The following is a 27,884-nucleotide window of genomic DNA, read 5'->3' on the forward strand; positions in this document are numbered from 1 at the left end:
CCTGGTAGTTAGAACCACAAGTATACAGAATTATGTATATCTTTTGCATGAATCTTTGGGTTGTTTTTGTTTTATTTAACGTTTTCTGTGATCTAACTCATTTTGTTAGTGCTACGCCTACCACGCCTTGAGTATTATGACATAATTATGCTTAACGCTTAATTTGTTTATTGATGGCTGTTTCAAAATTAGAGGGGTGAATTTGGGTAAGAATTACAATTATTTATTATTTAATCCATTATTGATACATAACTGTAATTGTATTATTCTGTGCAAGTTTTAATAGGGATGGTATGTATTAACGATGTTATATTCAAGGTAGCGTGGTTCATTGGTTGCATTTATATAGTTTGTAAAGTTGTATTTATTTTATTCTCTTTGGTTGCGGTCGACACATATATGATGTCATGAAGAAAGTTAGGAAGTAAAACGATGCATACTTATAATTTTATTCATTTCCGACAACATTTTACATCTTCATGTGTACAAAGTCCTGCTGTAATCGAATGGAACATTATGCTTAATTAAATGAGAAGGTGGTGAAGTAACAGTATGTGATCAATCTCATATATCCCATGAATACAACTTTAAGAGTAGGGCAAACACAGACCCCTGGAAACACCAGAGGTGGGAGACGAGGTACCTCGGAATAAGCATTCCCTGTTGACTGGTTACATCCACCGTGAGCTATCTTGATTACGTGAATAGATTGGTATGCAGGACCACAATGGAAACTAGCTATATGCTAATTTGTGTTATCCTGGATAAATAAAGGCTAGATCGTAAATAGAAACATCGTCGATATATGTAAGTGTAGAATTGAAAGGTCACAGCAAAAGATTTTTTTCTTCTCACGTAGAAGTTTTTTTAATAAATTCTGCCTCATAAGAGACTGCGTATAAAAACAGGTCAGCTAACACAGGAGCACAATTCGTGCCCACGTGAATTCCAACAGACTGTTGGTCCAAGACCTGATCATCAAAGACTACAAAGATATACCACTTAATTTATATGGCGGCCGCCACTTAATTTAACTGGCGGCCACCAGATAACAAGTTATCATTTATTATTATTAGGTTTGTATTGCTTATAGGAGTTATGGAATTGATCACTGTTCGTTATCTTCACCTTTCATTTTGAGGTCAAAAGGTCAAGGGTCAATTTACTCTAAACATAGCAAGATATTGCCCATCCATTATCTCGAGAACCCTTTCCTTGACATACATTAAACTTGGTACACACCTCTATTGATTTTGAGGTCATATGGTCAAATTAGACATATGAATATACTGTCTGCTCAATATCTCGAGAACCCTTTGCTTGACAGACATCAAACTTGGTACAATGGTACATCCTAAAGAGTACATGACCCCTATTGATTTTGAGGCCATATGGTAAAAGGTCAATCTGGACATAAGAAGATCCCGTCTGCTCAATATCTTGTGAATCCGTTGCTTAACAGTTATCAAACTTGTCTAAGGAGTAGATGGTCCCTTTTGATTTTGAGGTCAAATGATCAAGGGTCAAACTGAACATATGAAGATATTGTTTGTTCAATATTTGAGAACCCTTTGCTTGAAAGACTTCAAACTTGGTACACTGGTGCATCATAGGGAGTAAATAATCCCCATTAATTCTGGGTTTACATTGTCAAATTGGACATAGTAATACATTGTCTCCTATATTTTTAAAATTATTTGCTCGATTGCCACCAAACTTTGTATACTGGTACATCCTAAGGAGTGGATGAACCCTATTGATTTTTAGGTCACATGGTCAAGAGTCAATCCACTCTGGACAAAGAAAGATATTGTCCACTCAATATCTTGAACTGTTTGTCACTACTATCAATTAAATGATTCATGTTTTTAACCATTTTCAATCTTACACCACAGGGGGCATATATGATTTACAAACATTTCTTGTTCTCATATGTGTGCTAGTGGTAGTGGTAGACATGTGATACATGGATACTGCAAAATGCCACAGGGGCTGGATATGCGTCTAGTACAGGGGGAGTCGAAGACTCTGCTTCTGCCGCTGGCTAACCTACTTGTAGGTGAAAGGAAAGCCGAGTGCGTCAGTCTTTCTTGCCAGTACAAAGCCTCTACCAGTCCAAGACTTTTACAGTGCCTCCAAGCGACAGCACACGACAAACTAGGGTCTAGCATCCTAGGCTAAACTGTAAAGGATCTCGGAGTAGCAAGGACCCTAGAGGTGCAGTGTGTAGGCCCACCGGCGTGTGGATATACCCTAGCACTCACCAACCTTGCCCCAGCTACGGGTAAAATAGCCCCACTGCCTTGTGGGTGGCTTGGGAAAGTCAAAGGCTACGGCGGTAAATCCAGACAGAAAATTTGGGTAGATAGAGCTCGAAAGTAGCGGGAACTGCAATCGTATATGGGAAGGACAACCCTGAAAGAAAACCCGGCCCAACAGTGTGGAGGTTTGGCGTGGTGTTAACTGCTCCACCCTGTAAAAAAGTTCTTGTTACGGAAACTGAAAACCAGAACCAAACTCAACATCAGGACAATAATGGTGATCTCCCATCTGGAAACCAGAGTGGACAAATGACTGCTCACAGCACGACTAGAACATCATTATTGCGTCCAAAGCAATCTTGTTACATTGGGGCATGGAACGTGCGGACAATGTACGAGACGGGCAAAGCTGCACAGATAGAAAGAGATATGGAATAGATATAACATTCAAATTCTGGGAGTTAGTGAAAGCAGATGGACAGGAAACGGAATAATAACAACTAACTCTCGTAATACCATCATATACTCAGGAAGAGAGGATAACAACCACAGAGAAGGGGTAGCCATCATCATGACACCAACAGCAAAGAAAAGCATGATAGAATGGGAACCAATTAATGAACGGTTAATGACAGCAAGATTTAATGGTAAATACGTCAAAACATCAATTATAGTCTGCTATGCTCCAACAAATGATGCAGAGGAAGAACAGAAAGACACCTTCTACCAACAACTACAGAAGTATGGAGCGCCAAATTAACATAAACTCAAATAATTGAAGATATCTTCAATTATTTGAAGATATCATCAATTCAATTGTTGATCTCTTTAATTGAATTAACGCGCGCATTAAATCAATTATTGCTCTCATCAAATGAATTAATGCGTGCTTCAATTCAATTATTGCTCTCATCAATTGAATTAATGCGCGCATCAATTGAATTAATGAGAGCAATAGTTGATTTAATGCGCGCATTAATTCAATTATTGCTCTCTTCAATTCAATTGATGCGCGCATTAATTCGATTAATGAGAGCAATAATAGATTTGATGCGCGCATTAATTCAATTATTGCTCGCTTCAATTCATTTGATGAGAGCATCAATTTAGTAGAAATATTGCTCGCAATAATTAATTTAGAGCTCGGTTTAAATAATTTGATCTCTTTAATTCAATTGAAGATATCTTTAAATCAATTACAATGCTTTTGTATAAGGAATTAATGCGCGCATCAATTCTTTTAACGAGAGCAACAATTCAATTAAATATATCATTAATTCAATTGTGGATATGTTGAATTGAAGATATCTTTAATTATATAGTCGATCTCTTTAAAAGAATTATTGCTCTCTTCAAATGAATTAAAGATATCATTAATTCAATCGAAGAGAGCAATAATTGAATTAATGCGCGCATTAAATCAATTGTTGCTCTCATCAAATGAATTAATGCGCGCATCAATTCAATTATTGCTCTCATCAATTGATTTAATGCGCGCATTATATCAATTATTGCTCTCTTCAATTGAATTGTAGCGCGCAACAATTCAATTGTTGATATCATTAATTCATTTGAAGAGATCATTAATTCAATCGAAGCGCGCATCAATTCAGTTGAAGAATTAATGCTATCATCAATTAAATTAATGCGTGCAATAATTCAGAATTGAAGATATCATTAATTATTTGAAGAGATCTTTAATTCAATTGTTGCGTGCATCAAATAAATTGATGATATCTTCAATTATTTGAGTTTATGTTAATTTGGCGCTCCATACAGAAGGCAGTAGATAAAATACCAACACATGATGCACTCCTGATAATTGGAGACCTGAATGCCAAAGTTGGAAGTTCAAATGAAGGATGTGAGAAATCAACGGGAAAACATGGATGTGGGACTCGTTAGAAAATGTCATCGTTCGACGGGGTGCAGATGTAGGCAGTGACCATCACTTATTGTTTGCAAAAATCAGAATCCACCTGAGAAAAGCTGTGAAAAGACCAGAGACAACAAGAATAAAGTACCATACAGCAAGACTGAGAGATCCAGGTATACAGAAAAAGTTCTCTTTGACACTGAGAAATAGATTTCAGACACTTGGAGATATAGGAGAAGGTTTGGAAAATAACTGGAATGCGTTTCGAGACAGTATCATACAGACCAGTGCAGATGTGCTTGGCACAAAGACAAGATCAGACAAAGACTGGATACAACTAGATACATGGAAGCTGATTGACAAGAGAAGACTTCTTAAACAGAAAAAGCATAATGCAAGATCAGAACGAGTAACAGCTAAATACAGTAAAGAATATACCCTGAATGCAATAAAGAGACCAAAAGAAAGTTAAGGAAAGATAAAAGGGAATATTTTGAAGCAAAAGCAAGCGAGGCAGAAGAGGCAGCAAAAAAAGGTCAACAAGGAGAAATTTTCAAAATCACAAGAGAATTATCTGGGAAATATAACAACGGAAGCTCCATCATAAAAGATAAAAATGGAAATAAGATAACCTTAGATGAAAAACAACTAGAGAGATGGGCAGAACACTTTAGCGAGGTTCTTAATAGACCAATGCCCTCAGCCTTCCCAGACATAGACGAAGCTATTGGTGACACATTAGAAACATTCGAAACATTCCAAGCAAATCTTGAACCACCAACCAAAGATGAAATATTAAAAGCAATAAAAAGTCTGAAGAACAAGTCATCTGGTATCGACAACATCAGTGCAGAAATGCTAAAAGCAGATCCGAAACCAATAGCTGATAAATTTTACGAACTTTTTAATAAGATATGGGCCAACGAAGTACTACCTGCGGACTGGTTAAAGGGTCTTATTGTAAAGCTTCCAAAGAAAGGGGATAAAACAGAATGTACAAACTGGCGTGGTGTCACCCTGTTGTCTGTGCCAAGCAAAATATTCTGCAAAATCATCTGTAGGAGACTCAGCGATGCCATAAATGATATTATCAGGAAAGAACAGGCTGGATTTCGACCAGGTGTAGGCTGTATCGACCATATATTTACATTAAGAAATATCATAGAACAGTGTATTGAATGGAACAGCAAAATACACATAAATTTCATTTGACTTTGAAAAGGCTTTTGACAGCATACAGAGAGAGCCTTTAAAAGATACTCAAAACGTATGGATTACCAGAAAAATTCATTAACATCATCAAAAGTTTTTACAACAACTTCTCATGCAGCGTCATACATAACACCACACTGACAAACTGGTTTAACATAACAAGTGGAATACGCCAGGGATGCAGTATGTCACCTATGCTTTTCTTAATTGCAATCGATTGGGTTATGAGAAGAACTGTTGGGAACAAACGCAGAGGAATAAGATGGACACTGACATCTATACTAGAAGACATAGATTTTGCTGACGACATCGCATTAATATCATCTACTGCTGACCATCTTCAAAAGAAAACAAACGAACTGAATATAAATGCTAACAAGATCGGCCTTAAAATAAACAAGAAGAAAACAAAGACCATGCAGTTTGTTCCTGCACCACCACAAATAAAATTAGAAAATGAGAACTTGGAAGAAGTAAATGAGTTTACATACCTTGGAAGCACAATTAACAAAAACAACGCAACAGAAAAAGACATCACCAGCAGATTACAAAAGGCAAAAGCTTCCTTTCACCAACTTAATAAAATATGGAGGACTAGTAACATCAGCGAAAAAACAAAAATCAGACTATACCAGAGCAATGTCCTATCAGTCTTGCTATATGGTGCAGAATGTTGGAGACTAACGCAAAAAGATAATCAAAGGCTGTCCGGATTCCACACAAAATGTCTAAGGAAAATATGCAAGATTTACTGGCCCAGGAAAATATCAAACAATGATCTATATAAAAGAACAGGGCAGAAAGATCTAATCACAATGATTAAACAAAGACAGTTTAGATGGCTTGGTCATGTCATCAGAAAAGGAAACGAATCCATTACAAAAACAGCACTTAAATGGACTCCAGCAGAAGGAAAGAGAAGCAGACTATAGAAAGTGATATAAAGAAGATGGGAAAAACCTGGAAGGAAGTAGAAAAGATGGCTATGGACAGAAACAAATGGAGGGGTCTGATATCAGCCTTATGTGCCACCGGGCACGAAGAGGATAGATAGGTAGGTAGGTTGTTCTCATATTGTTCTTTCACATTACCTAGCAAGGTGGTGATAATTCATGTTTCTGTGCAGTGTTCTTGCTGTTCCAGATTTAGACAAATAAACTTGTGCCAAGAACAAAGGCTCCATATGCGCTATATATAAACATAATTTTTTAAACAGAGTAGCCCTGTGTCCTCCACCTTCAACTCTTATATAACTTAACCAAATTTGAAGACCCTCGATGCATCTTAAATTAAAAAATGATGGGCATCTTCCTTTCTCCATGGTAATTTTTTTTTAGATGTTTTAAAAGACCTTGCATCTCTCTCTCTCTTTTCAATAAGGAACCTGAAGACATTGAAACTTTCAGTCCAATTTTGTGTTTTGGTTACAAAGTGTTCACAGACAACGTAACATCATAATATATACTCTATCTAAAGATATGACAAAAACATAAAAGTATTTAAGGCAGCCCTTTTAGCTTTAATATATTTGTTACTTCATTCCAAGGATTATACTGGTTCATAAAAAGAAGCAGTCTCATCAATGAAAACAAGTACAGAAATTGATATATCATAAACAACCTTTATTATTTCATATAAAAATATATTTGTATCAAAAATGGTTACATCAGACATAAAACAGCACAAAAAGGTTCCTCAAAATAGTCATTCAAACGTACCCAATGAAACACTGATATTCTCACCTAACAAACATTCAGTAACGATAATTAGAAATTTCTTACTTTAGAATTAAAGCAATATATCAGAATATCGTGCAGCAGAATGCGTAAAGTTTTTGAGTATCATGTAACTCCAGTGCACTGAACTACAGTCTAAAGTTTAAGAGCATCATGTCAATAACTTATAAATATCCTTTCTTACATCATACTATATACTCCAAGAATAAAACATCTGTACTAAATATTAGAGACATATTTGAAAAGAATTGAAGAAAACAGAATCATGCATGGTTTTGTTACTACAGACAAACTTATGTGCTGCACAATTTCTTTGTGTGAAAACTGATAACCTTAGTACATGTGAACACAGCAAACAATGTATTGATCAGAATGGTCTGTATTGCAATAATACTATACATAGCAGAATTCTTTAGATAAGGAAAATCACAACATTGGTGGTGCTGTTGCTCCTTACAAACTCTATTCCCAATCATGAGGTCACTGTTTCTAAAGCCCAGATGTACTATCGAGACAATGTATGCATAAACTGTGAAAGAAATTTGGATGTTGCACACATAGTACTAATTTTTTATTCATACAAAGAGTATCACAACCTAAAAAATCTCAAAACTCAAAATATGAAATAAAATTAAATGTGTTGCTTCTGAGATATTCAGCAGATGCACTTAATTCTACACGTGGCAAGTGTTGGGAAATACCCAATGTAATTGTCCATCACATACACTGGTTTTTCACAGTTGCTAGGTAACAACTGTTTATTTATTGCTAAGTTACATAACCTCTGCCTCTATCCTATAATCCTCTTCTGCTGGATCAGACAGACGTGGAGTCTCGATCTTGGGACTGTCTGGGGGGCTGGATTCTGGACTATCGTCCCTAATTTCAACATTGATTTCCTCCACCTGCTGGGGTAGGGGCTCAGGAGCTCTTTCCATGGGAGATTTAGTGACCTTGGCATACATAGGCTCTCGATGGACAGGTTCTGTACGCTCATACCCTCGATTATCATACGCTCCAAACTGTTCTACTTGTTGGAATGACTAGAAAGATAAAATCAACAATACTCAAAATTAAATTTCAAAGAAACTCAGTTCCAAAAGATATGCGTCTGCAACATGATGCAATATTTTTTTTCTCTTATTATACTTTACTAGAAAATCATATTTTCATTTTCACCGAACTGTATAAAATAAAGCAAGATTACAGCAAAGTGCTGGGGACGAAGAATTTTGATTCGCTATAAATCTAGTAGGTTTATAATATGTTTTAAAACTATGGGGAATGAAAATCACTTTGCTCTAACCATGTTTTAGTGTAAATCAGAAACTGACTTACTGCATCATATGGCATTCCTCTGTAACTCCTTTTGTAATCTGAAAAGATAAACAGAAAATTAATCTTAATAAAAAGATTTTAAAGCAAATTAAAAATTACACTGAAAGGGACCAATACCCCTTACACGACTTATAATTCTTTTTTCTCAGTGACCTTGTTTAAATGATCTTGGATCTGGGTCAAAACCTAAGTTAGTTATAAGAAATCTTTGTGACAAGTATAAGTTTCAAAATGTTCTCTGTTACAAAGTTTGGACCTGGACAAATAAACCAGTGACCTTGACGACTCTGCACTGCTTCAGATCACGACACACTGTCAGGTCACAAGTTTTCTACCCAATATAAGCCGCTAATGTCTCTCAATTATAAAGTTAAGTTCCTGACCAATGACTAGTTTTCTATCAGTGACCTTGACAAAATTTATTTTGATTCATGGTCACACTGTTTGATCATAGGTGTCCTTTGTGCCAAGTATTTATAGTGTCTCCATTACAAAGTTGTGGCTTGAACCAAGATTTCCATCATTCGTTACCTGTGATTCTGACTTTTGCTAAATGACACTTGTTCAGTATCATGTCTGGTCACAAGCAAAAGTTTCAGTTAAATATGAGCCTCTAATTTCCTCAAACTTCTACAAAGATATGACCTTGACAAATATTTCTAAAGAAGCGGGACAGATGGACAAACATGGTGATTCTCTACACCCCCAAACTTTGCAACAAATTTTGTCAGAATTATAATCATTGATATACTTACGCAGTCTCTCCTCCTTCTGCTTGTTCCTGAAAAAGATTATCATATTTACATGATGTGCATCTTTCATATTTCTTTGAATTAAAATATCAAAACAATGCATAATTTATTCTATAAATCTCAGATGTCATGATGTGATGTACTAATTTCTGAAATACTGTTTCCTTCTTTTATATCAATACAATAACATTTGTATTAGCAACTCTTGTCCGATTAAGTCAAATTAAATAAAGAATTTCCTGTTGAGAATTGATTGACCTAATTAAGGTTACATAGGAACACACAGCGAAATTAATTCTGGTGAGAGACCTAGACTTACTCGTAGCAGGAAATCAGTTTCTACACTAAATTAAATATGCTTGAATAGGGTGTAATGACTGACGAGTGAAACCAGAGTTAATTTACAGACCTGCTTCGGATACAGCAACAGGCCAACAGGAGGAAGACGAGGGCGAGGATGATGAGGACAATGACGAGGATCATCACCACCAGGGTCGGGGTTCGATCCAGATAATCTTTCTCAACGTCACCCCGCTAGGAAAAACAAACACCAGGACTTCAAATTTATCTCCACAGATTTTTCTGGTTATTGACAAGATTACAGGTATTTACTACATTCCAAAAAAATCCTTTAATTATGATTTTCATGAATTTAATCATGGCTAATACCTACTGGTGAGGGTTTGTACATGTACTAACTACCATGAAATTGGAAATCTTAGAGAATTAACTGTAACATATGTATATAGTATGCTGGAAACTGCCTCACCTCCATACTTTGGATATATAACAAATCAAACTGATCACTGTTTGAGGTTCTTTGTTGATTGAGCAGATTCAGCAGCTCTTGACTGGGGTAAATGTAGTATGAAGCACCTCCATAGTTACGACGCACAGCCGAGATGTACACATCAGACCTAAACCAAGATAAACCAGTTAAAACAGGAATATGTTGTTGTTGTAACTGCCCATTCACTGTACATCAGACCTAAACCAAGATAAACCAGTTAAAACAGGAATATGTTGTTGTAACTGTCCATTCATTGTACATCAAACCTAAACCAAAATAAACCAGTTAAAACAGGAATATGTTGTTGTAACTGTCCATTCACTGTACATCAGGGCCATTGTTTGGAAAAACCCATAATCAAAATTCTCCGTGAACAGAAGAATGTGAAAGTCGTAATTATACAGAACAATAATTCTTCATTTATAACCACAAAATATTGAACTCATGAGCAGTTTTTTTCCTCAAACCCAAAAAATTTTATCCCTAGAGAAATAATTTTGAACAATTTGTATACATTGCTTGCCAATTGTTATTTGCCAAATTAAATGAGTTTTTGAAATAACCATGCGTCTGACCGCCCAAGATATAAATTTTGCCTCGGGCTTGTCAAAATTTTCACTACATAAAATTTTAAAGATGGCAATTATATTTTCTCAGGGCTATAAGGTCTTTCTTTGGCAGGGCTGACAATTTTTACAGCCAGTCAACCCTGCAAGTCTAGCTAATTTTACAGCGAGTCTCAAGCACTGCCAAAATACATTTTTAACATTTAAGAAATTGTGACACAAACACAATAGTGATTCTTTCACAGTATCAATCACAACAAAGTTTGTCACGGTGATTCAAAAGACGTATCAGGACTGAAGTGCAGAGTGGATTTGAATTAATGAAGTCACAGTTAATAAACATAAACAGATTTATCACCTCAACTTCTGACCTCTCCTGAAAATTATATCATTCTTATTTTGTAAAGTTTCATAATTACCATTTCATGTAAGGATTTCATTGATAATAAGGTAAGATAACTTGCAACTGATATTCTAACTAGAATTAAGAAACTGAAATCACATAAATATCACATCCAATTCTGAAATCCTAGCCAGAATTAAATGAATTGTAATTACATGAACATCACATCCAGTTCTGATATCCAAGCCTAGTATAAATAGAATAAACTGCAATCACTCACCACAGGGAAGTCGTCTGCCCATCGTCCAGTGCGTGGTCAACAACTCTGGTGGCACATACGAAGTCAAATATCACATTGTTATTCTGGGTTAACTTTTGGAGAGACCTAAGCAAGTAAATCCATATCTAAGCACGTTGTATCATCCAACATTCTCATTCAAACATTTTCTTTCTTAATGTTCAAAAAATGAAAGCTCTTGACATTTACACAGCCAGATTATATCAAAAGTTAAGATATTTACAGTTCTCTGTATTTTCCCCATCAATCTACATTGTCAGTTTTGTGTTTTATTATATACCCATTCATCAGCTGTGTTTTAATACTGTAAATATCACAGAGTGCGATCCGACTTACGGATCACCACTGAATCCATACCATGTCTCTCCGAAACTGATGATGTCACAATGCATCAACATAACGTTTTTGTGAAAAATTATGACCATGTCAAAAACAAAACTATTCATGAAAATAATTTCACTGTATATGTTAATTGTGTTCTGGTTAATGTAGAATATATTTATTATCTTATAAATGTTGATTTAAATATACATATGGGGGTATGTAATAAGTTTATCATTACTACAGTAACTTGATCCGAAGAGTTGGAGATCACGTCTCGTTGATAGGCGTGGATCATCAGATCAAACTCCCCGTTTCATCTGATGATCTGCGCCTGTCAACTCGATGTGATCCTACTCTTCGGATCAAGTTACTGTAGTAATATATATATTTATTCCATAAAGAAACTGAGAATATTTTGGTTTCTGCCCCCAGCTGCCAGAGAAAACCATCCAATACTTCATGAAACACAGATGGAGCTCTCTCCATGTTATAAAACTGGTCAAAACCAGTATTGAGCCAGCTAAGCCAGTAGTTGCTGGTTTGAGGGGGGGGGGGGGGGGGGGGGGGGAGGTTGTTGGTTGTTTTTTGTATATATATATATATATATATTTATAAGTGTATGGAATATTTGGTAAATTTCAATATTTCAAAGTATTAAAACATTCTATTGAGAAACTGTACATAAAAGCACTAACGTTGTTCCACCCTCCTGTGACATCATAAGATTTCACAAAGTCAATGAAGGGTGGAATTACCTTAAGTGATCTTTTTCTAACATCTTTTCATTTTAACTTAATAAGACACCATGCTAAGATGGCTGTTTTCACCATCTTGTAGCCTTGGCATTGACTAAATGACCTTATATCACTTCATAAAACTGTCATGATACAATGTATAACTTAAGGTCATGGATAATTACGGTATGGAAGTAATTTTACTCATTTTATACAATATAAAGCAATGAAGTTAGGGCTTTGTGATTTATTCCAAGAAATAAACTTCATTTTTGAAAATACATGAGTGTATGAACTGTGGTGCTTCACACCAGCATGCTTTTCCTTAAGCGCGTTATGGTGAACTGACCTTGAATCAGGATTATGACACATTTATTATCATTGTCAAAAAGAATTTATAAATGTTAGAATTCTATTCTAAACAAACAATGCAAAAGTATAGCTTAATTGGATTTCCATATCTCCTTGTCTTAAACTCCATGACATCATTTTGATTCAAATCATGGTTGACACACCTTTTAGTTCATGAGTATCAACAACAGGCTGAATTCATTCCAAGTAAGGGTAGTATAGTTATAGTTTGGTCAGGATTTGTGAATGATAGATGCTAAACCAATGTCTCCTTCAGCTAGGGGGAAAAGCTATCACCTAGCCTTGTTCATTACATAACTGCATCTGAGAGAGAAAGAGAAAGACTTACGTTTTAATTTGTTCAAAGAATTGTCTGACTTCTGTAGCTGGCTGTCTTAGAACTAACTTCACCTCTCGACTTGGTTCTGTCACAAAAACCTACAAAAAATGCCAGAAATAAGACTACCTCTTGGTATTCACCCCCCTCCCCCCAAATTAGAGATTCAATAAGATTAACAGTGATATCTAATGGCTGCATTAAGAACAAAAATCAATATTTCAAATTTGAGTGTATAAACAACATGAACATGAATTTGCAACTTCTTTAAAATGTGTATAAAAAAAAGAAGAAGAAAGAAGTAAGGATCAAAATTTGAAATTTCTTTCTCTTGCACAATTTTCCTGGATGTCATTGAGATAAAGAACAAAAAGACCTCATCAACTGCCTACCAGAGCTGTGGTATTGTGGTAGAGTGTTCCTTGGTCAGTAGCTCTAAGCTTCAGGTCCAGAGTCTGGCCTCCATAGTTATTCATCAGAATGGCATTATACAGGACGCCTGTTAAGGAATCAATCCCGATGGCATTGTCTGTGTTTCCCTGTTGTATGGAGTAGGTCACTGAGCCCACTGAGTCAGCATCCACAGCCTCTACCTTCATAATGCTCTGACCCAGGGAAGAACGTGTAGAAATACCTAGTACACACACAGAAAATCATATTAATTAGTATACTTCTTGCAATACATATACATCAAATGTGTGTCACTAATCTTTTATATATCTATAAATTATTGAGTCATTTTAAGTTTTGAACAATGCTAAAACAGCTGTATTTGACATAAAATGCTTTAACTATTGTAAAATGACTCATGTAGGTCTAATAATCACTGCTTTTGTGGTATGGAGTATGAGGTGGTATGGAGTATGAGGTGGTATAGAGTATGGACTGGTATGGAGTGTAGACTGATATGGAGTATAGATTAGTATAAAGTATGGACTAGTATAGAGTATGGACTGGTATGGAGTGTAGACTGATATGGAGTATAGATTAGTATAAAGTATGGACTAGTATAGAGTATGGACTGGTATAGAGTATGGGCTGGTATGGAGTATGAACTGGTATGGAGTATGAGGTGGTATTGAGTGTGGACTGATATGGAGTATGGACTGGTATAGAGTATGGACTGGTATGAAGTATGGACTGGTATAGAGTATGGACTGGTATGGAGTATGGACTGGTATGGAGTGTGGACTGGTATAGAGTATGGACTACTGGCATGAAGTATGGACTGGTATGGAGTGTGGACTGGTATGGAGTATGGACTGGTATGGAGTGTGGACTGGTATAGAGTATGGACTGGTATAGGGTATGGACTGGTATGGAGTATGAGGTGGCATTGAGTGTGGACTGGTATGGAGTGTGGACTGGTATATAGTATGGACTGGTATAGAGTATGGACTGGTATGGAGTATGAGGTGGCATTGAGTGTGGACTGGTATGGAGTATGGACTGGTATAGAGTATGGACTGGTATGGAGTATGAGGTGGCATGGAGTGTGGACTGATATGGAGTATGGACTGGTATGGAGTATGGACTGGTATGAAGTATGGACTGGTATAGAGTATGGACTGGTATGGAGTGTGGACTGGTATGGAGTATGAGGTGGTATTGAGTATGGACTGGTATAGATTATGGACTGGTATGGAGTATGGAGTATGAGGTGGAATTGAGTATGGACTGGTATAGCTGCAGAACTGTAGCTCTCTGAAAAAATATTTTGACATAACAGAGCTACCCCTTATAAAAACCTTCGATTTACGGCGCACAAAAAGTTGCGCACGGTTGAGGCCTTATATTGTCATATTCTTGAGTTGCTGTTTCATATATTTAATATTAAAAAATTCTTAACATATTTTCCTACTATACTTGTGTCTAAACATACCTTCAAATATTCATTAAAGCCCCATACGACCTGAAAACTCCCAGCTTCAAATGATTTCGTTTATTGACGTAGCCATGTTAGGTAGTCGGGTCAATTCGAATCCTGGTTAATTTCCATACTTGCACAATAACGTCTAGATGTGAATTCATATCCCCACAAATATTTTAGCTAAATATTTCAAATAATGTATCATCCCAGTGCCTTTAAATAATAATTATTCTAATAACTAAACTCACGGCAATGCAGCTTTCATTAGTCTGGTCCGGTCTCCATCCCTGCCACACGAGTGTTAAGGACTTTAGTAGCATTTTCATGAATCAAGAGCTTATTTTACCTTTAGAAAAACTTTATTTTTTTAATTTCTATAAATTATTCGTATTGATGATAAATGAAGAGCGAATACATAACATATAACGAATTTTATGAATATATACCAACAACAACAGGGTACGAATTGACCCGACTACCTAACATGGCAACGTCAACAAACGAAATCATTTGAAGCTGGGAGTTTTCAGGTCGTATGGGGCTTTAATGAATATTTGAAGGTATGTTTAGACACAAGTATAGTAGGAAAATATGTTAAGAATTTTTTGATATTAAATATATGAAACAGCAACTCAAGAATACGACGATATAAGGCCTCAACCATGCGCAACTTTTTGTGCGCTGTAAATCGAAGGTTTTTATAAGGGGTGGCTCTGTAGCTCTCTGTTATGTCAAAATATTTTTTCAGAGAGCTACAGTTCTTCAGCTAGGACTGGTATGGAGTGTGGACTGGTATGGAGTGTGGATTGGTATAGTGTGTGGATTGGTATAGTGTGTGGACTGGTATGGAGTATGGACTGGTATAGAGTATGGACTACTGGTATGGAGTATGGACTGGTATGGAGTATGGACTACTGGTATGGAGTATGGACTGGTATGGAGTATGGACTACTGGTATGGAGTATGGACTGGTATGGAGTATGGACTACTGGTATAGAGTATGGACTACTGGTATGGAGTATGGACTGGTATGGAGTATGGACTACTGGTATAGAGTATGGACTGGTATAGAGTATGGACTACTGGTATGGAGTATGGACTGGTATAGAGTATGGACTACTGGTATGGAGTATGGACTGGAGTATAGGCTGATATATGCAGTAGGGATTGGTAGAGTATAAACTGGTGTGGCAAATAAACATAGCCACAAATTCAAGTTCTCTATAAATTTAAATTTGACCCCTTGAATTTGACCCAGTGAAAATAAGTGATTTTGCAGTAAGTAAGGGTGGGTTTGGATTCTCTTTTGACTTTTTAAAATGCATTTAATTTAAATAACTACTTACAGCCATAATACAGATTTTGAGTAAAATCCGGTCGAACATCATTGGCATTTTTTATCTGGATTCTCCATGTGGCTATACTTGGATCCAGAGCCCGTCTGCGTCTGTTCCGGATGACCGTGTAATCACTGATATTGTTTGTGGCTTGGATGTCCAATAGATACACACTTTGTTCCTCCCGATCCAGTGACTTTATCAGGATTAAATCTCCAGTTTCAGGAATCAACCGGAAATAGCCCTTCTCATTTCCACCTATTGAAAAGAAAAATCATGAATGGATTACACAAAGTTACCTTGTTCTCATGACTACCTCACACAAAGTTACCTTGTTCTCATGACTATCCTACAGTTACCTTGTTCTCATGACTACCCTACACAAAGTTACCTTGTTCTCATGACTACCTCACACACAGTTACCTTGTTCTCATGACTACCTCACACAAAGTTACCTTGTTCTCGTGACTACCTCACACACAGTTATCTTGTTCTCATAACTACCTCACACAAAGTTACCTTGTCCTCATTACTACCTTACACAAAGTTACCTTGTTCTCATGACTACCTCACACACAGTTACCTTGTTCTCATGACTACCTTACACAGTTACCTTGTTCTCATGACTACCTCACACAAAGTTACCTTGTTCTCATAACTACCTCACACAAAGTTACCTTGTTCTCATGACTACCTTACACAAAGTTACCTTGTTCTCATGACTACCCTACACAAAGTTACCTTGTTCTCATGACTACCTTACACAAAGTTACCTTGTTCTCATGACTACCTTACACAAAGTTACCTTGTTCTCATGACTACCCTACACAGTTACCTTGTTCTCATGACTACCCTACACAAAGTTACCTTGTTCTCATGACTACCTTACACAGTTACCTTGTTCTCATGACTACCCTCACCATTTCATTTCTCTAATCACATTAAGCAGTATTTGGTGTTTTCATCTAGGTCAGTGAACGAAAACTTCTACATTTCAACATTAGATCAACTGCATGTTTATGTATTACTTGCTTCAGAGAACTTGCCAACTAGCTGGATGTAAGTGATAGACTTTTGACATATTAACTTATTCACTTGGCTTCAAATTACTAGTGATAGCAAACTAATATATGACATATTGTGCACTTGTATCCTTATTCTTTGTATTATGAAAATTGAATGAAACAGAGGAATACTCACTGATGATGTAATAATAAACTTTAGCGTACTGGGCGTCGTCAATGTCTTTGGCCTCAAAACTACTTCCTAGCAGTCGTCCAATGGTAGAATTTACGGGTTTATTCTCATCAATGTCTTCAAACTGTATTTCCTTTGTCTCACCATTCTGATATTAACATAGTGGTACATGTACTTGTAAGTGGTGATGACTAGGTACAAAGACCAGTACATTTTAAGAAAGGGGGGAAACTCTGGAGACATTGTCACATGCTAACTTATTTGACTTTATGGATGGTAATGCCAAAATAACTTATGAAATCCCAAATGCTTATTTCCATCAGGGTCCTAATTCCTAATATTCTGGTATTTCAAATCTATTCTAAACAGAAAGAGATGGATAAAAAATCCTGAAGTGTTTTTTAAAAATAATAATTAGTGCAAGTGTCTCCTTGCTGGTTACACTTTACAGCAATTAAGAAAACGTCTTAAAAATCTGAAAACAAGGTTTCAAAGGAGAAAAATGAGAGAGAGAGAGAGAGAGAATTCTCAAACTCTCATGAATGATGACCTCTGTCGAGGATGTGAACTTTTACATCTACGGAATATTTAAAAAAATATTTACTATGTATATCTCAAACAATACAAATCCTCTCTCTAAAAAGATCTTTCTTAAAAACGAAAAAAAGGCTTTCTGTATTTGAATTATTATTTTTGATACAAATTGACTGCACGAGTACAGTATTTGTTTTTGTGTTGTTAAATATGAATTAGGACCCTTGCTATAGATATGAACCATGTTATCAACTGTCAAGCTTATAATGTACAAACAAGACTCACAGAGTTGGTTGGGAACTTGGGATCATTGTCGTTGACATCCAGAATTCTGACAGATAGATATCGTGTAGTTTCAAGGTAAGGATCTCCGCGATCTCGTGCCACCAGGAGCAGCTGTAACATCACAAATAATGAGATATACATGGAAACTTGTCCAATTTAAAGCCTTATTGTAAGAAAATCAATGCATGGAAAGCTTATGCAGTAGTGACAAACACAGACTGTCATAACATCATTACAATATCAAACAAATTATAAATCAGTCATAAACAAATTTCTCAGGAAAAGTTAGTGTTTTTGTTAGTACAGTGAAAACTGCCTAATCCAGCACCTGTGCAGTCCATTCCACTGGGCATTTTGACACTTATTTTCATTCTCAATTTGTTTTCACACTGTATTCTGACCAAAAAAAATTGTCCCAGTGCATGTCAGATTAGACAGGTTTCACTGTATATGTCGTAATAATTCCTGCTTTTCCCTACCAAGTATCGATCTCGAGTTTCCCGGTCATACACCTTTTCAGCCCTGATCACGCCTGTGATGGAGTTGATACGGAATTCGTTAGTGACTGTGGTATATATACCATTGACATAGAAACCATAGTCTATGATTCCATTGTCATTACGATCTGCATCAACAGCTTGAACATCATACACCAGCATCCCAAGGTACTGCTCCTGAACACATAACACAGAATAGGGTTTATTTAACATATAACACAGAATAGGGTTTATTTAACATATAACACAGAATAGGGTTTATTTAACATATAAGGCAGGATAGGGTTTATTTGACAAATCATTTTCACATATTGAATTTTTATACAAAAAAAATGGACTGCATTTTTTAGAATTAAAAATTGGAAGTTTTCCAAGAGATACATGTCACTTGTAAGGGTACCAGTCATCACTGTATGTATTTAATGTGAAAGCACATATATTACACGACCTTCCCACTGGGACATACATGCTGAAATTGAAGACCTATCTCTTACACTTTCAAAATTCTAGAGTGATGTGATAGATGAGCCAACAGATGTTCAAAGGACAAAAGGAATTTCTAAATGTCATGTTTTGCAAGCGAGACAAAAATGAATTTATATTTATCAAAAAATTTGTGAACAGGCAAAAACAATACACAAATGTGGTAAAAACATTGTGGTGCATCATTTGAATTTAAATTGTAAACTTAAAAACTGTCCAATATCAGAATTTTAATCGCACTGTGACAGAAAATGACATCCATGCGTACTTATAACAAAAGAGACACCTTGATGTTCAGCCAATTCAATGAAATTAACATTTATCAAAATTAAAACCTTGAAATGCATACACCTGCAGTATCTTACCTCCAACACAGTGATGGTCATGTTGTCAACAGGTGGAATTGTCCATTCTGGCGGTGAGTTAGTGGCTTCTAAGACAATGATGGTCACTTTGGCTGTGCTGTTAAATGGTCCCACACCACCCTCATCACGTGCCATTACATAAAATACGTATGTCCCAGAATTCCTCAGTAAGCCTTTATTCACACGAATTCTTCCATTTGATGGCTCAATTGCAAAGAAATCTGTAAATTTTTGAAGATGAAAAAGTCAACCATTCCAACTTTTACAGTGCACTGTTGGCTTTAAGGTCAATACCTCGAACACTGATTGTGGTGAGGAGCACAATTATCAATAGCTTTGAATGGTGTCCGCTATCGAATTGATATTTACAATGTGCATACAGACTAGAACATGGCTATAGTAAACCTCCAGGGCCAGCAAGAAACAGTTCGTTATAACCAAACTTTGTTATATCCAACAAAATCTTCCATTATTTTCCTCTCATAAGGGGAAAAATATCACTTTGCAATAAGCATGAATTCATTATAAGCATGTTCACTGTAAGCATATTTTACTGTATTTGTTTAAGTCCTTAAGATGTTTGAAAAAAATAGCTGGAAGGTGTCTTGAGACATTTCCAAATATTGTAGGTGTACATACTGTCTGCGTCTCCGGAGCCGGGAACCTTGGTGAAAGCTAATCGTGCATTGTTTCCTGCATCTGCATCATTTGCGAACACCTGGAGGACATGCGTGTAAATGGGGATGGTCTCGATGATCTGCTGGAGGTATTCTGGCTGCCCAAAGAATGGGGGATTATCATTCTCATCATTTAAGGTCACATACACCTGAAATACAAAATCAAAAATTATTCTAAAAGCAAACAGGCTAACACGAAACATGAAAGCTGGTATATTCAATTTGGAAAAAAAATCAAGGACAGATGAGACAAACATTTTTCTTCACTATCTTAAAAAGCAAACTTAAAATTATTGTACAAGAAACTAAAAAAGAACAAATACTAAAATAGAAAGTAAAAATAACCATTAGCAGTATCAATATCATGAAATTAAGCTAAAAGCTCATAGGCTTTACCAGTCATCTGGGTATTTATATAAATATTGCATGCAACTGAAGGTAACATTGGAAATTGTCAATGTGAGAAAACCATTGTCGACCAAGGCGAAGCCAAAGTTAAATTGACCATAGTATTTCAAGGGGTGATAATTTCTTGCATGTAATATTTATTGTTATAAACTATTACAGTTGGCATACTTTAAACAAAGTGTCCTATGCTTCCGATGGTGAAGCTGGTGAATGTGCAGCCAACATTTGCAATATCACCAGCTGTGAAGTAATGTCGACCTTTGTTTACATTCTATCATGCTGAAGGGCATAGTTTTACCATCCAGAAAGTGATGGTATTTTTATCAAATGTTTCTCAACCAATCAGAGTCCACTAATTTACATGAAAGTATATTATCACACAATGAAGAAAGAAGAACTTTATAAGAAATCTTGCATATTGATGGCAAAACTCCGAATATTTTACCGGTAACCTCTGAGAAACAAATGTTCATAATTTTTAATGGACTGGACAAAAATTTATAATGTTCTAGAGGGTTATTCTTCTCGTTATCAAAAATGACCACAATCCAAGGTCAGAATTTACTGTTTGGTAATAAGTGACCTCTATGCGAAATTTGAATTTCTTATGTCTTTCTATTAATACAAATTCATGGCCTACAAAAATATTTGTAATACTTTTACCAGTGTCCTAGACAATAACCAAGTAAGCATGGCTCTGGGTCATAAGACATTGTCTGAAAATCAGCAAGTGTTAAGTCAAAACTTTTAATGTCTGTCCATTACAAATGAAATACCCAGAGACATGTCTATTTTATAACCAGTAACCTTGACTTTCTCTTTAAGGTCAGGGCACACAGCTTAGATATAAGCAATTACTGTGTTTAGTAGGAAATTCCAAAGTCCAAAGTTGTGATTGAACATTTATTTTAATATTTTTATTTTACTATTGAATTTGACTTCGCCAGATGTCTTTAGTTCAGGACCATGACAAAATATCTTTTGAGTCAAGCATGAAATTTTAATATCTCTCATTTGCTAAGGTAAAATACTATTAACTCTCCTTTTCTAAACAGTAAACTTGACCTTGGTTTAAAGTCATGACACATTGTCTGGTCATACATATTATTTCTGCAAAGTATGAGCGAGATGTTCAAGAATGAGGAATATTTTTAGAAATGCAATGCATTTTTGGGTTATGAGCAAAATACCTCTATGCAGGGTTCGGAACTTCTGACCCAGGGGTTACAAGTTTCACAGTGTTGACAGAATCCTCAAAGCTCATTATAACTTAGCACCCAGTTATGTTTAAGCTGTTCAGAAGTATAGAAGATTTTTAAACTTTAACCCCTCCTCCACTGAGGCCCTACCCTGATTCTAGGGATCCTAACAGATTCTATGCAAGTTATGGCTTTACTTGCCCCCCCCCCCTTTTTTTTGTTGGGGGGGGGGGGTCTGAGATGAAAATTTTGTACACAATACATCCTAATTTCAATATTTCTCAATTATCTCCCCTTGGAAAGAAGCAGTTATTCAAACAAACTTGCAATTCCTATGCCTAAGGACACTTTGTACCAAGATTAGTTGAAACTGGTTGAGTGGTTTGAGAGATGAAATTGAACGTGTGAAAAGTTTATAATGACAGTTGATTGACACCAACACATTTTGATCTGAATGAGTTTATGACAGTTGATCAGCAAAGACAGAGGAGCACAGATAGGAATAGGTCACATGAGTGACTTCAATAAACCAAAAACATAGAATTATAAAACCCAAATCACAACAACAAAAATATGTCATTTCAACATCTGAGAAAATTTCTCAAATTTTCAAAATAAACATTACATCTTTACATGTGTTTATAAAATGACTAGAACAAAATACATAAACCTAGCTAATATTAATCAAGATTATTTGATTTTATATCAAATAGTCAACTATTAATTTAGTACAGGTTTCCACCCGGGCTGTCACCCTGGGCGCCCTTAACAATTATACTACAATGGTATTACCTTACGACTACGTTATGGTACGACTATGCTACGGCACAAGTTAATGAACAACAAACAGTCCCCAGATGTCGTTCTCTTTTTCAAAATCCACCGAACAAGAAGGACATGGTTTTTTCCCCAACCCACCCACCCATTATATTATTAGGGCATAATTCTAATATCTGCTTTGCTGCTTTCTCTTCTTTTTTTTTCCATTGCAGAATACCAAGCGACACGTGCCCATCCTAGCCGAGAAGAATGGAACGCGTACTGAATGTCATAGCTATCTGTCATTGCCTCAAACGCATTCTTGCCAAATCCAATTTTGTAGGGGATTACAGTATTAATTTTTTTTGCTTCTATGGGATAAATTAATGTCACAGCTACCCCAAAAACAAAGTATACTTTTTGTCGCAATTCCGGGTTTGGGGGACAGAGACTGGGGGATACCGTAGTGTAGGCTGGGATCAAGTGGCCCCATAACCTGGTGGTCTCCCCACCCTGCATACAAAGCAGGGGGGAGTGGCTCAAAGTAACAATGTGTAGTTGTGCAAATATGGTAACAATCGTGGGTCATGGCCTGCCAGGGCTGGTCCCACCTCCACCTCGTTCAAGCGGGGGGAGGCCACAGTCTGGTAAATGTAAAACCAGGTGGCGCTGGAGACAGGGAGAAGGGCGGTCCCACCTACACTGGTCCAGAACGCGGTAATCGTTCAGATCAGGCACTTGTGCTTACACTCGGCCTCCTTTGTGCCCATACTGTCTTGGTACAATTGCATGTATCCCCCTGTCCCCCACAAAAATTGCGGCCTTTTCATCCACTTACAAACCTTGTTCCATTCCATATGTTGTATCGTGTAAATTGTGCTGTTGTACCTTTTAAAGCATCAATAAAGTATAGTTCATATTCACGGGTGTTATCATTTCAAGGCAATGCTGATGCATTAAACAGGCTGGGATCGGACTACATTTGGCTCGAATGTCGAGCAAGCCGGCATGTGTTGCGGAATGCCTAGCTCACTGGATCTAATAATTAATATAATTTTGTGGTCTCCTCCATCCTTAATTACTTTGTAATACATAACTACGAATTTATGTACAATCAATATTGATAAAATTTTAAGAGATCTTTACCGTAACAGTGGAAAATCTGCGAACAGTAGCATCAAGAGGGCTGTCCGAGGCAATGACCTGAATGTCAAGGTCACTCAATTCCTCACGATCTAGTTTGGCCCCTGGTGCTACAAATATCTCACCCTGGACAGAAAAGACAAGTAAAAGTCAACAAATCAAAATAGCCTACAATACACAGATTGTTGTGAATACAAGCATAAATGAGTGAAATAAAATGTACAATCTAATTCATCATACCGAGACATTGTTAATGGTAAAGCGAGTCTCCTGTGGATCCAGAGAATATCGAACCACTCCATAATCCCCCTTATCTTTATCTGTTGCCTGGACGTTTGTAACAAATCTACCTCCCGGGGAATTTTCCGGTATCCTCACTGTGTAGGCACCCTGTAACAACATATAATTCATCAGTACTCAACTTGAATTAAGAAGGAAGTTGTTGAAGTTCCCTGGTGACATACTTCATTGGTAGTGTACATTTCCCTAGATTTAGGTGTACGGATTCGAGTAAAAACTGAATACCAAAAATGAAGTTGGGACAATTTGCTATTAAGTAGGAATGCTACACGAGAAATTTGATACGGATGAAAAGGGGAGGATATGTACAACAATATTTTAAAACTGAAAACTTTCAAATTTACTTTACTTAGTAAAAAAAAATGCAGTTTTAGTAGAAAGCAATCTGAAAAAAATTTAGAACCCCTGCTGGACTTGAACTCGCAATCTATAGTTCAGCAGTTGACGTGTTAACCTACTGAGCTACTCAGCTAGGTGATCATTTTTTAAATGAATAGACAAATATTGCTGATATATATATTTTCATCCATGTTTTAAAAGGAAGTCAGCGATTATGACAATGTAGAGTATCTTAAATGAAAAATGAAATAATTTACAGTTCTTTGTTTTCTCCTTCTATTAAAAACATGAGAATCCATTATTTTTTATAATACAAGTGATCGAATGTGAAAAGTCTTAAAGGCGTCCAAAGGCATCTCCATGCAAATCACGGTAGGTGTCCAAAGGCATCATTATGAAGGAAAGGGTTAAGTACCCCATTTTTCACAAAAATCTTGATTAAATTTTTTTTAGTCGATGATCGTTATGACTGAGCTATAGTTGAGTACTTGTTGACATCCCTCGTGGAAATACCTGACTAAATGTTGGTGAGTTATCGTTGATGTTTCTGATGGTGACATACACAGTAGCTGTATTGTTTAGCCGCGGGGTCCCACTGTCCCACACCTGAGCGGTGAAGAGTGATGACTCTATCGACTCAAAATCTATACGACTGCTGATGCTCACAACCCCTAAAATTTAAAAAAATTCATGTTCACTAAAGTGAGAATCAAGATGATGGCATTGCATTGCAACAGTAATGAACAAAATGTCAAAAATCTGCATAATCTTCATAGATGTGTAAAACTTACACTGTAACACAGGTTACTTTGCAACATACTTCTGTTTCAAATTCATACATGTAGATCTTTTTTTTATATTCATTTGCATATAACTTTATTTGACCATCAATTGTTATGACTAATCTGCTGCAATGGAATAAACTCACAATTTGATATTTTGACAGACTCAAACACAATGAATAATGAATTTGCATGAATTTTAATATATTAAGGACATTTTAAAGTAATAGTTTAGATCTAGGACAACCCTACTCCTTCTGGCTAATGAGTGAGTTGTATTAATTAACCCTTAATTCGATCGAGTGAACACTGGGATGTCATTTAAGTTGGAGGTATAACAAGGTTGATCCTCAGTAAAGGCACAATATGGTCTTTCCTACATTTACAATATATCAGACAGTGTCTGTTGTAAGTTTGACTCAATAATTTTCAATGATTGAAATGAAAGTGATTGGCAAGAAAAGTAGAATATCTATTTTTCAAAACCTGATGAAATTTTTTTGTAAAGAAAAATCATAGTACTGTATGCAATCTCTGCATTTTAATTTTCATGTGTATCTAAAAATTGGCATAAATTGTATTACCAGTCTGGTAACCAATGGCAAAGAAGCCGTGCGGATTTTGGGTAATCTGGTACTCAGAGATTGGATCATCTTGATCAGTAGCCAGTAAAGCCATAACAAATGTTCCGATTGGTTGTTCTTCATCAATGGTCACATTAGTGTAAGGTAAGAACTCTGGTCGCTGGTCGTTGTATTCCAAGATGTTGATGATGAGTTTTCCTGTCCCTGTTTGTCGTGGACTGGCCGTAATGTCCACGACATTGACAGTGAGGGTCACTACCGAGGACCGATCTCTGTCCAGCTTACTCTGTGTTTTCACATCCCCGGTTTGTTGATCAATAGTAAACAGTTGCTGCAAAAAACAAATTATAATAAAAATGAAAACTAAAATTTAGATATCATAAAATCAAAATCTATAGTGACAATAATTACAGTGGAACCCCGTTATTATGTTCCCCCTTTAATACGTTAGTCCCCATATTACGTTGGAATTTCAAAGCACAAAACCATTTCTTAACAAACCTATATAAAATAGACCTCGTTATTACGTTGTCCTAAGATGCCGGGACTCGGTATTACGTTGTAAAAATTCCGAAAAAAATGTAACAAACCCCTAACTATTTAATAGTGATTCTCAAAATAATAAGCCATTCACACCTTGACTGCCAGAGGCAGTCACCACATAAATTTTCTGGTCTATTTGGGGATTAGAGACGCTTGACTGGTCACGCTTTGATAGATCTAGCGACATCAATACAGGTGAATACCCCGTATCGAAGCCAGTGATAAACAATATAATGTTTATTTAGAAATTGTACACTATGAAATTTACTTATTTTTCATATTTTGATAACCAAAGAAATAATAATTTCTCAACCACCTGCGTGTTCAGCATATCGTGTGATTACCTTCGCTATTAAAACTCTATTTACGGACAGCTTTGGTACCAAACATGAAGGACAAGATTTATCGTAGCAATGTTAAAACAGCTTGGGTAACTGCTTGGACATAGGTGACTAAAGGTGTTCAATTAAAAAATTGTCCGTTGTTTGGACATGCAGCTTGGGTGTTCGTAAATCTCGTTCATACATACACCGATCAAACTGTCCTGTGTTATCGGCATTTACCTCAGTGAACATTCTAAAATCCCTTGATGTGCACGTGATTTAAGTGCCATCATTTAGCGTTATAAATGAAATCTTCGTGCATCATTATATTTTTTTTAAGTGGATTGCGCTTAAATTGTTCTCCGTGTTTATCGTTAGTGAGAAAAGTGTGTAAGTGTTGGGTATCGTGTGCGTTTTGTGTCTATATATAGTTTTGTTGTTTTTTGGGTGGGATTTTTTTTATTGTATTGTGTAATAAGAGAACTTAATAGAAACGATGTTTTGTTATTTTTTTTATATGAATGTTGAATACGAACTGAAACGAGTTATTGAGAGAAATTTACATGAACGCATGGTGTTAAAGTTGAACAAAATGACGGTCCAAACGAATGCAGAAAAGCAACATTTTTCAAAACATCCTCATGTATCCTACACCAGAAATAAAGAAAAGGGATAAGAACAAGAAGAATTACAGACAATAAAGATAAGATGTAAATAAAACAAAGTATCAAAGTCTTTTAAACAAAGAAACGGTAAAGATATATTCACACACCCCTTCACGGAGTACCAACGAAAGATATACAATTTCCAAATAATATTTTGAACGGATTTCATTTGGAACGTTTATTACGTTGTCCCCGGTATTATGTTATTTTATTGTGACAAAATGGACAACGTAATAATGGGGTTCCACTGTACATAGCTACACTTACTGCAAAAATCAGTATGAAACACACTATGAAAACTATTTCAGTGTAAAAGGCATTAAGCTTACAGTTATATCATAAATGTTTCTATCCACCAACACTCCATCTGGTGTGATAGCCGATATTGGTTCAACAAGGAAAAAGTTCAGCTGAGACTGGTCATCCGGATCAGCGGCTCGCATCTTGTGGACACTGAATCCCAAAGGAACATCTACAACATATCGTCATAGTCTTAATATCAGGCGATTATCAGGAAATAATCTCTAAACAAATGATATTTGTCTTGTATTAATTTTCATGATTTCAGAGTATGTGTGATTCATGTGTGTCACCTGCACTGCAGTTATAGGATGTGACTGAAGAACAGACGGACAGACAGACTAAAGAACAGACAGACTGAAGAACATTTAGACAA

General features: G+C 36.2%; 1 protein-coding gene across 1 annotated transcript in view; it reads right to left on the reverse strand.

The window, feature by feature from the left end:
- Positions 1 to 6,950: 6,950 nt before the first annotated feature.
- Positions 6,951 to 27,884, reverse strand: part of LOC125669700 (cadherin-87A-like) — a 46,657-nt gene continuing 25,723 nt past the window's right edge. The window contains exons 21-39 of the mRNA XM_056162546.1: positions 27,538 to 27,680; positions 25,678 to 26,008; positions 24,825 to 24,982; positions 23,913 to 24,062; positions 23,676 to 23,798; positions 20,126 to 20,312; positions 19,487 to 19,707; positions 18,621 to 18,815; positions 18,142 to 18,252; positions 17,326 to 17,470; positions 16,135 to 16,383; positions 13,311 to 13,552; positions 12,931 to 13,019; positions 11,155 to 11,259; positions 9,945 to 10,092; positions 9,585 to 9,709; positions 9,179 to 9,204; positions 8,424 to 8,461; positions 6,951 to 8,128 (exon numbers count right to left, since the gene is read on the reverse strand). Of these exons, the coding sequence (XP_056018521.1) occupies positions 7,859 to 8,128; positions 8,424 to 8,461; positions 9,179 to 9,204; positions 9,585 to 9,709; positions 9,945 to 10,092; positions 11,155 to 11,259; positions 12,931 to 13,019; positions 13,311 to 13,552; positions 16,135 to 16,383; positions 17,326 to 17,470; positions 18,142 to 18,252; positions 18,621 to 18,815; positions 19,487 to 19,707; positions 20,126 to 20,312; positions 23,676 to 23,798; positions 23,913 to 24,062; positions 24,825 to 24,982; positions 25,678 to 26,008; positions 27,538 to 27,680 (3,056 nt within the window). The 3' untranslated portion in view covers positions 6,951 to 7,858. The remainder of the gene's footprint in view (positions 8,129 to 8,423; positions 8,462 to 9,178; positions 9,205 to 9,584; positions 9,710 to 9,944; positions 10,093 to 11,154; positions 11,260 to 12,930; positions 13,020 to 13,310; positions 13,553 to 16,134; positions 16,384 to 17,325; positions 17,471 to 18,141; positions 18,253 to 18,620; positions 18,816 to 19,486; positions 19,708 to 20,125; positions 20,313 to 23,675; positions 23,799 to 23,912; positions 24,063 to 24,824; positions 24,983 to 25,677; positions 26,009 to 27,537; positions 27,681 to 27,884) is intronic.

This window comes from Ostrea edulis, chromosome 4, assembly GCF_947568905.1.
Source record: "Ostrea edulis chromosome 4, xbOstEdul1.1, whole genome shotgun sequence".
NCBI classification, from domain to species: domain Eukaryota; kingdom Metazoa; phylum Mollusca; class Bivalvia; order Ostreida; family Ostreidae; genus Ostrea; species Ostrea edulis.